This window comes from Trichoderma virens, assembly GCF_000170995.1.
Source record: "Trichoderma virens Gv29-8 chromosome Unknown TRIVIscaffold_3, whole genome shotgun sequence".
Lineage (NCBI taxonomy): Eukaryota > Fungi > Ascomycota > Sordariomycetes > Hypocreales > Hypocreaceae > Trichoderma > Trichoderma virens.
Window position 1 is genome coordinate 396,806 of NW_014013746.1, and position 16,196 is coordinate 413,001.

General features: G+C 51.2%; 3 protein-coding genes across 3 annotated transcripts; all 3 read right to left on the minus strand.

The window, feature by feature from the left end:
- Positions 1–21: 21 nt before the first annotated feature.
- Positions 22–1,375, minus strand: TRIVIDRAFT_189050 (uncharacterized protein; the record flags this gene model as incomplete). Its single annotated transcript, XM_014103921.1, has 3 exons — positions 22–47; positions 96–1,169; positions 1,228–1,375. 3 exons carry the CDS (start codon positions 1,373–1,375, stop codon positions 22–24), a joined length of 1,248 nt encoding a protein of 415 aa, XP_013959396.1.
- Positions 1,376–5,792: 4,417 nt separating this feature from the next.
- On the minus strand, positions 5,793–7,063 carry TRIVIDRAFT_185753 (uncharacterized protein; the record flags this gene model as incomplete). The annotated part of the gene is made up of 1 exon (XM_014103922.1): positions 5,793–7,063. The coding sequence occupies one exon, from the start codon at positions 6,735–6,737 to the stop codon at positions 6,513–6,515; it is 225 nt and encodes a 74-aa protein (XP_013959397.1).
- A 690-nt stretch (positions 7,064–7,753) lies between these two features.
- TRIVIDRAFT_198177 (uncharacterized protein) lies at positions 7,754–9,133 on the minus strand (the record flags this gene model as incomplete). Its single annotated transcript, XM_014103923.1, has 5 exons — positions 7,754–7,997; positions 8,075–8,154; positions 8,203–8,256; positions 8,661–8,869; positions 9,001–9,133. The coding sequence occupies 5 exons, from the start codon at positions 9,131–9,133 to the stop codon at positions 7,754–7,756; spliced, it is 720 nt and encodes a 239-aa protein (XP_013959398.1).
- Positions 9,134–16,196: the final 7,063 nt, after the last annotated feature.

Below are 16,196 nucleotides of genomic sequence, written 5' to 3' on the forward strand. Positions count from 1 at the left end.
CCGAAATTGAATTTCTTTTTTTCAATCTACTTCGGAATCTACTTCTACTAATTTCCCATTAGGCCCTCCATGATCTCGAGCTCCTGAATCGAGACCGCTCGGGAGAGGCTGAAAGGGACCCATGGCACTGCTGAGCATTGTCCCAAGCTGCCCAAACTCGCTCAATCTTGTGCGCATCCGCCTGGGCTTCCACGACTGAGTCGATGCTCCAAACGGTTGCATCGCCCTGTAGGTTTGGAATCCATAGCCCGTCGCCAATCCGGCAAGGACTACGCCCATGATTAGCATCAGAGCTCTCTGGTCCAAGCCTTTCTTCTGATGTTCAGCCCTGTGGCGCATTTCGGCCGCGTACTGCTCTCCCAGGTTGGGAATATGGCGCAAGATGGAGTCGAGAATGCGGCCGCCAAAGCGAGTAACGGATGTTGGATCGGGTGTTGCCCAGGGAAGATCGCCGCGTGCGGTGATGGCGGCAAGCATGGAGTCGCCGAATTTGTGTAATCTGGGGGCTTTTGGCTCGAGCCAGTCTTTGAGGAAAGATCGTGGCACAGCTGGCTTCTGCATGAGAGCCAAATACCCGAATGCCAAACAGTCCAGCGAAGAGACCGCGGCATCTGTGAAAAATCGAGGGTGATCTTCATCTCCAGCGTTTATCAAATCATCCAGCACCGTAAGGCAGTCCTCGGTCAATCCAAATAACCGTATTGCCGTAGCTTGCTCCGGTGTCATCTCCTCGTGCACAGTCTTCTTGGTCATCAAAGGAATATGCCGCCGGAACGTCTCGGGCAAGGCATCTCTCCCCGCCGTCAGATGGAGGCCGCCATTGGGGTCGAAATCGGTATCCAGCTCGGCCAGGCCAAGATGCTCCGCACGCTTGATAGCCTCCGACCTGATCAAAGTCGGAACGGTCCACGTCAGGGGAAACGTCAGTAGTGAGCTGTACGCGGGCCTGGTGGTGGCGGCCCAATTTGCCGCAGAAACATATAAGGATAGATCAACCAGAGGCCCCGCGTGGGCTCTCAGATAGGCGCTATAAGCGACGCTGTCTGCCCGTTGGATGGAGCTGAGCGTCTCATCCAGGCCGTCACAGATGGCAGCTGAGGTTAAATATTGGACAATTGGTTGGAATCCGCTTGTCCAGGTGCCTTCATGTTGCAAAGCTGGCAAGAGATCTGAAAATTGAGAGTCAGACATATCACCTCGCCACCTGATACGTAGTTGACAACTTACTCGATGGGCTGACGGCCGGATCATTGCTGGGGATGAGACGCCATGACGATGAGGGAAGTGCATTGTGAAAGTACGCTATGATGGCCAGACACTCTGCGTCAATGGATGGCAGGCCAAAAGCCGGGCCCCAAACATGAAGGTCCAGCATCTCAACTAAGCATCAAGTGCTCCAACGGAAGTGCTTCTGTGGCCACTCCAACGTCAATGCAGGGCAGAAAGTGTCTCCTCGGTTTATGGAGCTGTGAGGCTTTGCTAAATGCGTCGTCAAAATATGTCTCTGTGAATTGAAACTGGATGGAGGTTGAGCATTTGCTGTTGCGAGCTGACTAAGAGTGTCGTTGATCATGAAAATGCCCAAGACTGCGAGACAAGGCATCGATTCCCAAGAAAGATTCAACAGACCCACTATTTCGGGGGCCCCACTAGTGTTGAGATACACCACCAAGAACTACATGATGATACTTGACACAATCATTTAGCTCTGTTATTGGGCAATTAGCGGAGTTCAAGGTCGAAGATGATATAGCACTAGGTATTTAGGAGTAAGGATTGAACATTGGGAGAAAAGCTTATATTCTCACTCAGGGCGATGTATTCATCATGGTCACAGACTGAAGCTCAACAACACACAATTGGGGTAGATGGGCATGGCTTCGAAACCGCAAATCGGAAAAGGATGAAATGCAAAAGAGCTTGATGTAAAATTAGAAAAAAAAATAGTCATTAAGCGCTATCCATACTTTATATGTATTGCACTACTCGTCAAAGCCATAAGGCGTGCACTTTATTTAATGGCCATTCAGTGAACGTCAATTTATGCATGATTTAGCGTACCATACCAAGGGGCATGTACCGACGTTTGACATGAAAGGACGGTATTCTCACAGGCGAACTTGTATTCACCATCGCATGTTTTGTTTGTATTAGATTAACTGGGCATGGCATGTACATATGCTGCCTTCAATACCAAAAACACCTTTCCGGCAAGTATCTCGGCGTCCATGTGAGAGTATTGCGAGTATTCAACCAACTATAGGCGCTCTAACCTCATTCAAACTGACAATCTTCTCAAAATAGTATTCTAATAATTGACTGTTGAGCTGGCTGGGGTAACTCTCTATACCAGCGTGTTGCAGCACAGTTTCATAGCTCTTCAAACTCCAATGTCTCTACACGGCCAATCAGAATAATAACATCGTAGCAAAGGCGATTATACTCTTAACGACGATTCAATCGATATAAAGCGCGAATACGCTATAATCTTTACGTGTGGATATTTCATTCATCAACCACCACCATCGTTGTATCTATTGCTCAGAATATGCTACAACAATATTCCATGCAAGGCATCACTTACCGTCAGGTTTTATGCGTCCAAATTCCATTAACTATAAAGTAAAACGGCAAGTCATTCTCTTTTAATTACTACCTAGGTAGCAGCCAGAAAAAATGATTCAGTACTTTACGGATTTAATACAGTTTAGCAGGATAGCATGCTTGGTCAAACCAAGGCTACTTTTCCCCGCTGCCTGTGAGGCCATGTATTCGATCATATCAGCTGAGCTTGGAAGGTCACTCAATCTTGTCAGACGTACGCTTTTAGTTCAGCCAAGAGGCCGCATGCCCAATCTGTTCTAAAGCGTCGCGAATTGGCGCCATATCTGTCTGCATAAGGCTACATACTCGTACTCGGACTAGCAGATGGCAAGGCCAAAGACTTGGCTTCGGCTATAAAGTGCGGCTGGAAGATGGACGGACAAGAAGAGCTAGAAACGTGGTAGTCCTCATTTCGCATGTGAAGTAGCTTGATAGGGTGAAAGGAAATCCGGGGCACCCTTGACCGAGATGGAGGCCGTAAACACGTTAAGGTATATTACCTATCACAAAGACTTGATGCCAAGACATCTTAATCTTACTAGCAGCACGGAGTAGCGAAAGAAGCAGATGTACACTACTACCGTTGGTTGGTTGTACAGCAGGCAGATTTCAGCCTTGGAGGAAGGGCCTGCTAGTGCAAGCACAGCATTCCTGATATAGAAGCGAGTCTGTGCCATGCTTGCTACTTGTATGTATTCATAGCTAGGGTGTTTGCCGAAAACACAAGGCGTGTTCGTACAAGTGTCGTACAAGTGTTGTACAAGCATGCTCATGTGTTCGCATCAGAGCCATGTAATACTGCATGACGCTTCTCAGAACAATCCATCGCCAAGGAGCCAGTAACACGGCCAAACTCTACAAAGACACACGCACAAGGTCATGTGGCACCAACAAAGCACGGCTGTGGTACGAGCCCATCACGACGCTCTTCTTGCCACGCACCCTTGCCAGCTGAGACGCAAGCAAGGGAACGTGTCAATCATTCGTTCATCGGTTGACTGACTCACTGGCGACATGGATCGAGCGTCCTACTGAGCCGATGGCATCAGCCAACGATGATCATGACGGCTCCCCCCGGCCATGGAGGGAAAAGGGCCCTGGCCTTCGCGATATTAACCGCCAGGGATCCGTTGATACGTGGCAGGCAGGTATCCAGCCGCACTCGTTTTCAATAAGAAGAAGGAAACCAAAAAACATTCGAGGATCGACGACACGTGATATCTCCTGCGTCTCAAGACAAGGTGCAGACACCAATGCATTGCATTTGAATAGACAAGTCTATGCAGACATGCGCGTCGCTTGGTTGAGCATCCTGAAACGCCGCTGTGCAAATGGGCCAAGCACGGCGTCTCCGTCCAACTATTGGGAGCAGCCCAGTTGCCCAGCCAAGCTGCGCTGCGCTCTCAAAGGGGGCCTCCCGACTCTGAAACATTCAATTCGCCACAGCCCTGGCACTAGATGGACGGGTTCCTGCTGTAGTTGACGATGGTGTCGCCAGAAGCGGTTATCGCCACTGCAGAGTCGTACGGGATACAGGGGGCTCTTTGGCTGTGAGAATCCAGCTCCACCGCCAATAGCGTGCGCGTGCATACTTTGTACATGTAGGAATATTACGAGTGGCAGTACATAGTACTATGCTATGTATGATGTTTACATCGGGGCAGGGCTTCGATTCGATATTCTTTCTTCTGGAGGACCCCTGAAAGATCAGACCCCCCCGTGCTTAATTGCTGATGCTGATCTGCCTTGTGTGTATCAAAACACGGTGCTGCGTTTTGATTTGTCGTTGTGTGGCGTTATATTGCACGATCGATAAATTCCCCCTAAGCCGTGCATATGTAATTTTACACGATAATACGACTCCAATAGTTGCTTTCCTTTTGCCACCGACGCCGCAGTCAGGTCGTAATGGATATCCAGATACATGTACGTGGAAATATTGAACTAGAAGTTCCCATCAATTAATTATTATCCACACAATTATTAGATGCCACATCTCCGAAAGGGTCCAGCGTACTCGTACATGTAAGCATCCGACTTGAACACAGCCAACAAGGCCCCCAAACCAATCAGCCTCGAGTCATGAATATCACACTAAATACGAATATAATCGACATATTCCAACCTAGCATCGTCTTCGTACTCGATAAATGGCCAAGAAAAGGCAGCACCGCCACTTCGGCTCAGCGGCAAACACCCATTAGCGGTAAGTCTAGAGGACAGGAAGCAAGAAAATAAAAAATAATAGAAGGGGTGTGGGAAGCACTACTCGCCACTAGAAGCCGGAAAAAGAAGTTTTTTCTTCTAATTCAATGGATAGCCTCATTTTAGAAGGGCGTGCTAGCCGCTCCACGATGGGGGCCCCCCAATGTTCACCGCATCGCACTCATCAAATCTCGTTGAAAAAAATAAAAACTAAAGGTAAAAATCCCCAAGCAAGGGTATCCCGACACGGTTCAGCCCGAATGGCGTCCACCGAGCAAGCTGAGCTCAAAAAGCCGGCAGTCAAAATCATTTCTCCATCGATGTATCTACTGTAGACTACCTAGACTATGTTTGAGGAAAAAACAAGATGGAGCCCGCCAAAAAAAAAACAGACCATGGCGGCCTCCCCGTGATAGCCTCGGCCAGCAGTCAACAGTCGACTCGTCCCCGTCCCTTGTGTTTTTTTCCCTTTACCGTCCCCCACATCCCAGCATCCACCGCCACGAAAAACAAGGCAAATTATGCGGAGTCCGGAAGTGCCCAGAATTCCGCAACACCTGCCCTTTTGTTTTTCCCTTTCCTGTCTTCCCTCTCTTGGCGCTGTAACAGAGACATAGACGGAAGTATTTCCCTTGTCCCAATGCGTGCGGAAGTCCACGGAGTACGGCAACGATGGCAATGGCTTGGCATGATCTGAGTGATTTACAAAGAAACAAGGGCGACAAGAATCGGCCTCGGCCAGGGTCTCGTTCGGAGATAAGCCGCCGACTAAGTCGTAGCTCTGCCTAAGTAGCCTGGCATTCCGGAGGCGCAGCGGCCACGAGATGAATGCGGAACGTAGCACTCGTTCGTTTGGTTAATAAAACATGCCCCATAGCATGTCTCAAATTGCGGCCGACAGGTCACTTTGCCCATCGGACGATCACCCAACAAGATCATAGCACCCAAGACAAGCTTACAGCACGAGGAGAGGAACAAAGTGGTAGTAGCAGAAAATGCCAAGTTTCATTGTAGTGTCTATGACTGCCAGACGGGGCAAGATGGTAGTGTCAATCCCACATTTCAATCGTTATCTCTGCCCATCGTATCCCGACCCAATCCAAAAAAGCAAAAAACCAGTCGTCAACATTCCCAGGGTATTCCGCGACGCACCCACGAATGCTCCGTAGTAGTGGTAGTAGTAGTACATGATTCCCTTCCAATTCCCAATGCCAGTAGATGTCCCCTCCGCCACCTTTCATAGAGGTTGATATAATGCATGACGCCAAAGTGAGATTGCAAGAAAAAGAAAAGAAAAAAAGAAAAAAAGAAAAAGTAGAAGTAAGTATTACATAGTATTAGAAAAAAAAAAAGTGCGTGTATGAGATACACCGCACAAGCGAAGTCGATGATCGAAACAAAGGATGTGCTCGAGCCAGCGAGGACGATGTGGAGAGAGATTAACGCAGCCTGTCATGTGGCCAGGCGTTGAGAGATTTGGTGGGGCCTCGTTCGAATGCTGGCGGCTATGACGGTGGTTGTTGTTGAGAGAAACGCTCAGGTTGTCATTGAAAAGCCGATGAGAGCAGGGTTGATGATTCGATGTCGACACGCCAAAAAGGCCGGGCTCGGTTTGGTGGGGGGAGCTGCCGCATCTCAGCCGCGAGCAGATGACCCCGAATATGCATGTCCAGCTCGGGAGAGCAGGTTGCATATAGATTGTGTCATGTCCAGCCCCGCAGTGGTTGGAACGGCTTTGTATTACGGAGTAGCAGCAGAAGTAGTGACGTGCAGCTCAGATCCGCTTCGCATAGCATAGCAGATTTGCTCGCGATGTGCCGGCGACCAGTGGCGGTCAAAGCAGAAAAGTAATTTGGAAAAACCTTGTGTAGAAGATCCGGATAGAACCATGGCCAAGAAAGGCTCAGCCAAGGAAGAGGTGTAGCCATTGTCTCAAAGTTGGGAGTATGATATGATACTCGGAAGATTATTCCTCAGAGCGGCGCGGCTCTCATTTGGGCAGAGGAGGAAGAGGTCGGCTGGGTGGGGGGCCCGGGCAGGGAGGAAGGTGAGAAGGTCGCTGAGCAGGCATTGTGGATGTGAGGGTTTGTTGAAGCTGTGAAGCTTGATAGTTTGTTGTTGAGAGGACGGCGGAAGAAGCGGCGTCCCGTGTAAGTTGGTTGGTCGAGAGTGGATGAGCGGGCTTGAGTGCTAGAGTAGCAAGTTCAAGTTGATGTTTAGTGTGCAAGAGTAGTGGTAGTTGTTGTTGTTCTTGTCTGATGCTGGTGATCTGGAGAGTAGACAGTTCGTGGGGAGAGGCGAGGGCAAGTGTCCTTATGTATTTTGGAGAGGCAATGGAAAGGCAAACCTGACGAGAGAGCGCACTTGTATCGTAGCGCGCCAGGGGGCGTCTCAGTAGGCACCCAGCAGGGGGGGGAGGGGTGTGTGAGCAAGAGTTGAGAGTACGAGATACAATCGACGCGGGTACCTGTTGAGCATGACGGGCATGCATTGCTGCACATACGTCAGCCCAGAATTGCGAGTACCAGCGGGGCTTGTACCTCTGCCACAGCACAAAAAAGCCAGACCGCAAAATGGCAGCCCCCACAGGCCTTCCCGTGTGCGCTGGGCGCTTCTCACAGCTGATGCAACCCTGGCTTGGTGACGCAGCGGCCAGCCCAGCGGGGCCAGGTAGGAAATTGAAACAGGCACAGGGGGGGGAGTCACTGTCGAGCCCTGATCCCTGCTGCTAATTGAATGCAGGGAGGGCGGTGGGATGGATTGACTTTTGGAGAGACACGGTCTGGCTGAGAGTGAAGCTCTGCCTAGCATTCTAGTCGACTTAGCATCAGTAATACCGAGATAGGCAACCAGAAAACGGTGAGGTGGCTTTTTTTTTTCCCTCTTTTTTCTTTTTTTTAGGTTTGATTGTTCGCGATCCATCCATCCCTCCATCCGTTCTATTCTAGGCGGCCCTGGCCTCGTTCCAGCGGCCAACCAGAGCGCGCTGCGCGTTGAAATTGCGCTGGCAGCCTCCCTTGCCTGCACCGGGGCCCGGCCAAGCAAAAGTACACGAACAGCTGCCACCTCTCACCGGAATTTGGCTGCATTTGCCATCGTTTGCAGGTACCGCTGCTGGCTGTTGCAGGCTGCCGCCCGCCATTCCCATCAAATCCATGCTACCTGTCCATAGCACTACCGGCATGTACCTATTACAGTAGGTCTATTGCAGTACTTGCACACGGGCAGCCAAGCAGTAGTAGCAGCGCATGTACTCCGTACATACTCGTGCGTGTACACGTATCCTGCCCCCTTTCCGTTTCCAACACTGGCCTGTTGCAGCCGGACAGTCAGGCCAGTGTAAGACTTGTCGGCCGGTAGGTACTCCGTCCGTACGATACAAACTCCACGTACGGAGTACCACTCGTACCTGTAACCGTAGTAATAGCGTAGCGCCGCACTCGTATACTTGTACATACAGGTAGTATCCATTGATGTGTTTTTACTTTGCCTTCTTAATATGACCCACGAAATCTCGACTCTCGCAAGCGCCCTCCTCCGGGCATGCGAACCGATTGGGAAACGGACTAGCCGCTCTTCTCCGTAACTTGGAGGCTTGCGAGGCCCAGCAAGGCCAGGAACATGATCATATCCCGGCCCACTCGCCTCCGTTTTTCGCCATCTCAACGCTTCCCTTTCTCCTTAACGGAGCGCCCAGACGCTTCGGCTCCACCGTATGGAAGCTTTCTGGAAGCCCGGCTTTTTCTAGCGCCCAAAGTTCTTCCTTGTGTCTTCTCTGCCACCTTTGTGGAGAAGAGCCTAGCACGTTTCATCCTGTCCTTAATTTTCACAGGACCGTTCGCTCATCTCACCCTCGTTTTCAGCCAGCGCAAGGACCAGCTGGCATCAGAATACGGAATAAGGGTGCGCGCAAAATCGTGGGGCGCAGGGCCACTTCTCAAATTGGATTTGCGCACTCGTACGAAAGCAGTAGCATCGTGGCCCGGCCCCCCCAGGACCGCAGCTTGCAGAGCTGAGAGAGGGAAAAGGGCCTTGAGACAGGGGTTCGTTCCCCAACATACTATGTAGTAGACAATTCAGTCCTCGCCGTCGTCTTTTTTGTCATTTTTTTCATTTATTCTGAAATATGCGGGTGTGTGTGCGTGTGATTCACACCGTGGCCGACTTGGCTACATCTCGCCAATCACACACAAAGCCGTTTGTGCAGCAAGCAAAAGTGATCAGGTGCCTCTCCCAAGGGAGAATTGCCCCAGTTCTGGGCGGGGCTTGGCGGTCTTGGCCCCTGCGGTTCAAGAGCCCGACCCCGTCCGGCAATCCGATGCATATCTGCAGTCGCCTCTCGTTGACCGCCAGAATCACATTCCAGGCGGTAAATAATTCAAGAACTGCTTTGCATGAAAAGTGGCCGGTGGATAAAATGGAGCAGCGCTACGAAGCAGATGAGGAAGAAAAAAAAAATAGCATCTAGCGTTCTTTGATACCCGATTATGGGCCTTGGCGGTCAAGTTGGGGGTCTTATTCCCCGGTTTTTGACGGCCCTCTCAATGCAGTGGTACGGTGTAGTAGATTCGCATGGTACGAGTACGACGTCAGAGGGCCAACAACAACTGCTGAGGATGCCTGCCGTCTTCTTCTGGGTGATCTGCAGGGCTGCCACAGAAGCAGATCGCGATTTGCGGGGCGGCAGCCTTTGGACTTGACGTCTTCTCTCGTCAGCTGCCCTCTGATGCTTGACGTTTTATACCCTGGCTGTAACACATTGATGAGAGTGAAACGGTGCTCGTTTTTGTATGTAACATGCCTTATGATTAACTGTCTGGCACATCCGAGTTAGCATTGACGCCGGTGGGCGCTTACACCGGGCTCCTCTTTAAGCCGGTATACTATTACATCAAGACTCATGCTACGAGTATTGCTAATACATAGTATCGCCGGTGCTAGATGTAGCCCGATGGGAAAGATGCCTAAAAACGAGGCTAAAGGCCCGTGCTTGTTCTTTTTTTCTTCCATTTGCTCCATCGAGCGCCTTGGACAAGACGCCAATTTCAAAAGCAGCAAGATTTCTTTGGCCATGCCTACGGCAAGAGACCGAGGCTGCTATACTAGCTGCTTGGTATCACGACTCGAGCAGGCTCCGTGCGCCTAGCTCGCTACTCACCGCATTGCGGGACGATGCAGAGCCGAGACCTCGGTCAGCACCAAGTGACGTGAAAATCGGCAATCGGGGGTTTTTCTCTCTGTGGGAATCAAGCCTAACGATGGGGACAGAAAGACCCGGGGCAAAAAGAAAAAGAAAAAAAATTCATACAGCCGCCCGACTGCTTGGTAACGGGCAAGTCAGTAAGACGCACCCCCCACCGTTCCGCTCGGGTGCTCGTGACCGCCAGGCTCCAGGCTCCAGAACGAGCTAGGTAAACACAAGTCGATGATGACATGGACTTTTGACGGTCAAGAGTGTGCTTTGTTGGCCGTGTTAGTGGCATGCGGTGTCTAGATGTTCGGCCGTCACACAAAGCACCACGTCAACAAGAGTATGTACTCGGGCAAAGGTGCTGCTGCTCGCCCATTCGCATGTACTCGTTCACGCCATCGGCTGGCCAGTAGCATGCCGTTTCACTCACACATCCTGCAGCCTTATCCTCCCACGTTGTTGACATATTCCCACGGACCTGGAATGGATGGTTGAGTCGGCCTCTCAGTGGTTCGCCGTCAGCAATCACGGACTGACTCTCTTGTGCGTGAGGCTCGCAAGGGAACTAACACCGCCATCCCTGTGCACGGCGGCGTCTATCATTGGGGCTTCAAACATGCGGCTGGGCAAATGACTCACATGGCAGCTTCAACATGCGAGTTTCGAGCCGTGAGCTGTCAGACAGTTCCAGTCCCCGATTTAGCCACAGCTTTTCAAAACATGGGGTATGCTCATCAATCCAGAGCTCCTCCTCCCCCCCCAAAAAAAAAATGCCACCCTAATGCCAGTCCTACCAGGACAGCTGTGGGGACATCTGAGATGTTGAGAAGCAGTAAGCAAAATATTTCCTTTCTTTTTTTTTCGGAGCATTCATTACCCGCCAGAAAATAGCCCGACCGCTCTCCCCCCATGATGGGATTAAATTACTGTGAGCACATGCATGCGTCTATCGATGCACGTTCCAAATTAAGAGTCATTCGGGCGGGGCAATGATGAAATCATAGGGGTCCTCTCTTTTTTTTTTTTCTTTGCCTTCTATCTCTTCTAATGGCCGTTCGCGGAATTTTGCCCAGGATCGCCACAATCATGGCCTGCCTTGGGGTTAGCCTAGCTGACAGCTCGCATTGTGTGATTCTCTCTTTGATGGTTGCTGGCACAGATCACAGACTACCGAGTCCTATGTACACACGATGATTACCCCCGGTTTAATTTCCCAGTGCCCTTGACATGACAGCACAACAAGAAAAGGAAGACGAAACAGCATAGATAACATAAATGATCTTATCGCGAAGTGGACACTCCACCCTAAACTAACTAAACAAGCAGGGCAAAAAGTTGAGCCTCCGGATATATCCGGACATGTCCATGAACCCAAGATGAGCACAGGCAAAAAAAGCAGAAGGGGATTAAAAATCAGATCACTTTAACAAGAGTCCACCCAGCGGGGACAAGGGCCATCTCGAGAAAGGCTGCGCACGGGGCAAGATAGGTAGTTACTTGTAGACGTCGTATCCGCCTCACTCATACAAACAACACGACAGGGCTGTCCGTAAGTCGGATAAGGCGTCATCCTTTTTTTTTTTTGCCCTCTTTTTTGTTTCGTGTCTGAGCCACCCCGCGACAGGACGGGTACCTGGCCTGGGCTTTTTTTTCCCTTCTTTGCTTTTTTTTTTTTTTTTCGTTTATTTTGACGGGTGGATATGCTGTCATCTGTTGCCTGATGGGCCACTACCCCCTGCTTATCTTTTGTCTCATTTATTTCTGGCCTTCTGTCTGTATCTTGCGTCTACGCGTCCCTTCGTACTCGCATGTGATGCGAAATAACGACAGACGGCACAGCTCAGACATTTTGCCTGTACGGCTGAGCTTGGTATTTCCAATGTTTCACTTGCCGACAGCAGGGCTCTCCGGCAGCCCTTGATCCCGCTGCAGTATTATCGCGTACTGTATTCGTAGTACGGAGTAGTACATGCTAATGTATCCAAGTCTTACATTTTGACAGATCGGCAGTCGCTGTATTACTCTATCACTACCGTATATAGCAGTATCTACCGTACGAGCAGCACTAATTTAGCCCGTCAAAGAAGGATTCAAGCCCTTGGGTGGCACAGTCCTCCCCGATGCTCTGTATATCCAGGCAGACGGATGCCTTGTGAACCTCTCCCGATCGTCCATGCTACCCGGTAATCGAATCACATGGCAGCACAAGGCACAAAGGACCTGCAAGCTTATCCGTACCGCATCTCCCAAGAATCCTCCCACAAAGGCGAGCTGTAGTACGAGTACCCGCAGGATCCGCCTTGCAGGATGGAAGGAATGCATTGCAGTACAAGAGCCTCCGTATTGAAAGCACGTGTACCGAGTAGCCCTTCTTTTTCCTTCTTAGTGCCGTGCATCGAGAGCTATCGTGTCGCCTGGCCCACGGCTAGTGCTCCTCCCAATCTCCCAAAAATGGCAGCACCCGAATCGGTATCCGTACATCCCACACGCCTTCCACTCTTCTCGGTACGTACCCACTGGGTAGTAGATGTCACACACTGCTCAAGTACGTAGTACACCGCCGTTTCGAATTGATCGAGCTGCGGGCAGATTTCTGTGCCGTACTATTTTCTCTCTGTCTCGTCTGTGGCCCTGTGCCGAGACTGGGGTGGGCAAGGTTTAATTGAGTGCGGTGGATCCGCCCCCCTCTGGAGGCAAAAAGGGAAAAAGAAAAAAGAAAAAAAGAAAAAAAGACTATAACGTCTCGGATATCGTTGACGCAAGACAAAATTGCGTGCGGAGCAGGAGTTCATTACGCCAGATCATGACGCTGAGATGCCACATCCTGTACCTTGTACCCCCGGAGGGTTGACTGGGGTATCGGATAACTGAACAGTATCGACAGCTGCTGTTTCATCATGTCTGGCTAACGTGAAACTGTTCGGGGGCCACGGCCTTTTTTGTCTTTCAATCGTTTACTTTGCAATTTCGCACACCTGAATAGTAAACCAACAGCTCATCAAGACACCGGTATTTGTCATTTTGGTTGCCGATATGCCGGCGGCAGAAGAAAAGGGAACAGAAATTAGAAATTATTCTAGTGCAAACCTGTAAGATGAGGCAATCGCGGCTAAATGGGGGGTCCCGAGTCTATGACATGTACGCACTAGCAGTAAAATTACCTGCGACCATCTAAGTTTTTATTATTATTATTTTGGTTAAATTTTTTCTTTGTTGGGGTGCTAATCATATCACTGTTTGTATAAACAAGTGCACAAACCCTTTATTTGGTGTGAAGCATATTAACCACCACCTGTAGTCTTATAAACGTGCCAGGGGGGTGATGTGACGGATAGGTACGCAATTGACTTCCGTTGCCCTCCCTGAAAAGTGGCTTTTGCAAGCGAACCTGAATTCAATTCAAAGGGTTGCCCCCTATGCAGGTACCTCGAAACCTTCATCACCACCCTCAGTCTGCCTTTCTGACTGATCACCTCGGCGTCGCAACTCAATTCCAAAAAAAATCCCCAAGCAACTTGCAAGTTCTGCCAGGCACCGCTCGCCAACGCCCGTTCGCTCGCCCGAAAGTTTGCCACCTCCTGGCGCCAACGTCCGCCGTTCCCTGCCGTGCGGAGTTGATGCCATGCAGAGCCACGCAAGGAGAGATCTCGCCGTGGTCAGCTTAGGGTAGCATCGCTCCCTACACACATAGCCCTATCATCGCGAGAGTCGAGGCCGAATCAGAGGCAGCGCCCAGCAACCCAAAAAAAGTGAAAGCTGATCAAAACGGCCGTCCAGGCCCTTGTTCCAGCTCTCCCAGGGGGCTTTGGCTGGTTCCAGCCCTCTGGGCCGTCCTAGCGCAAACTGGCGCCTGCCAATCACGGTGCCGTTTCTGCCCTCCGCATTTCCCGAGAGCGTTGCTTTGCTTTGCTGGCAGTTTTGCCCTGCTTTTGAATTTTGTTCAAGGTTCCCGTCCTTGAGTGGCGTGTGGCCAATCGCGGGATGCCATTGGCTGCTTCAACCCGGCTGGCGTGCCGTGGAATCGTTCCATTTCGCTTCTAACCAGCGTCCAGCAGGCATTTCTCTCCTTTATCACCTCTCATTTACCCTCAATGCCGTTGGTCAACGAAAGCATGCTCGGTAGCTAGGCGAAACGGCGTGGCCGTCGACGTTCGCCGCTTATCTCGTCCCTTGTCCAAGGTACGCAGCCACCGAACTGCACCTCGCCATGCTAGCCAGTTTGTATCAAGAGATACGGCATGGATTTGTCCAGGCTATTGCAAATCTGCCATCTCTGGGGTACAGCTTGCCTGGGTCAGCTGTTCACCGTGCATGGTAGGATTTGCAGCTCGGCCCTAGTCCATCGTCAGATGATCAAAACCGTGATTGCGGGGATCCTTGCGTCTGTCTCGCTGGCCAGCCCGATCCGTGATACAATACTACCGCCCTACTGGGAATCGAGAGGGACAGAGGGCGTTGTCTGTGATGCTCGCACTGCGCAACCCCGATGATTGGGCATCAATGGGCCATGGGCCGGGGGGAACAGAAGCTCGGGCAGGACTGTTCAGCCTTGCCGTGCGGGCGAAACCGTTGTGCTGGGACGAGTCAAGCATCCAAGTCGCTTCATGCAGCTGGTCCCATGCCAGTGACGCCCGCAGCTGCGGGAGAGGATTACATGCGTGCATATATTTGGTAATGAGCCCTTGGCACCAAGTGCATACTGTACTCGTACATGCGCGTGCCCATGTGCGTCGACTCTTGGGTGAGCCGCTCTCTATTACGATAGCAGCACTACAGTACGACGGCTCCGGCGACTATGCGACGGCGGCTGCTCCCTTGCGAACCCTCGTCTCCAGCCGCACGGCTCCCGTCGCGCAGGGGCCACGGCGCAGCCACGCAGCTGAAAGCTGAGAACCAGGCACAGGTACGGGCAAGCCAGAGCCGTGCGAGGCCGCGCTGCTATTGGTCTTGGAACGGGGCCGTACCGTCGCTGCGGCATCCCTCATGCGCCTTGTGCAGATGCCTTACATGAGGATTTACTGGTGTCTACCAAGTTAGGTACTGGGTAGGTTTGTATCATGTACCCTGGGCGTGTGCGTTGTTGTCATGACAAAGGGTTTAACCCATGCCGTACAAGTGCAGTAGGTACATGTAGGTGTTCGTTCCGTTTTGCAGCGTCCTCCACTGCATGACGTGCCCATATTCGATATCGTGCCTTTCACCTGATACACCTGCCGCTTTTTGCGTCGGATCCGCCATCAGCAAGGCGACTTTTGAGAAGCATCCTCTCTGTTACATGGTTAAAAGGCTGACACGGCTGCCTCTGTGCTTGATAAAGATGTGCTTAATAAAGATGTGCTTGGTAATGGATTCGGCTCGCTCGGGCATGATTGCCTGAGTGATGCAGATCGACTGTTACTGTAACACTCGACTATCAGTATGACGCGGCTCGGAGACAAAGAGCTCGGTACTTGGCTGGGGCCCTACATGCCAGCAAGGCTCTGAGGTACAGTATCGCCGACTCGACATGGTCTGCTTATGTCTGTCGCCTATCGTACGAGGACATACGAGTATACTGTCCACTGTAGTAAATTGATGTCGGGAGCTGATTAAGCCCCGAAGCATACACGTACAAGCCTTGCCAGCGCTACTAGTAGTAGCTGCAGGAATCAATACTCGCACTTGGGGTATTATTAGCTGAGTCAATACAGTTTGAGTCAGAGCGAGGAGTGGGGCTTTGGATTGAAGCCGCTCAAACTCCTTTTGCTCTCGTATTGTACCGTATAGTGTTAGTCAATTCAATCCACTGGAGAGATTGGTCAATCACTGTACAGGTACGAGGACTGCCTGCAGTGGGGAGCTCTGGGGGCGCAGTGACCAGGCGCAGCTCCACCAGCAGAGAAGTCGTGCCGTCAAGCCACTACTTTTCCACGTGGTGGACAGGGGTGCTGTGGCGGCCCAAAAGACGGACCCCTGGCGATCAGCGATGGGCTCAAAAGGATGTCACACCTCGCCTTGGAGTAAAGACTGGAGGCGAGCGATCCAGGGCGCTGGTTGAAGTCGGTCACTGATCACATACAGGTGGTGTATCATGTATGCTTCGTAGGATTGTCAGCCGCTTGTACAACTGCGCCGCTTTGGGCTTCATACATGCATCTTGTGTTGCTGCATGCCACCCCCTCGCGCCATGTCGTGGTTCGAGATGCTGCCAAGTACG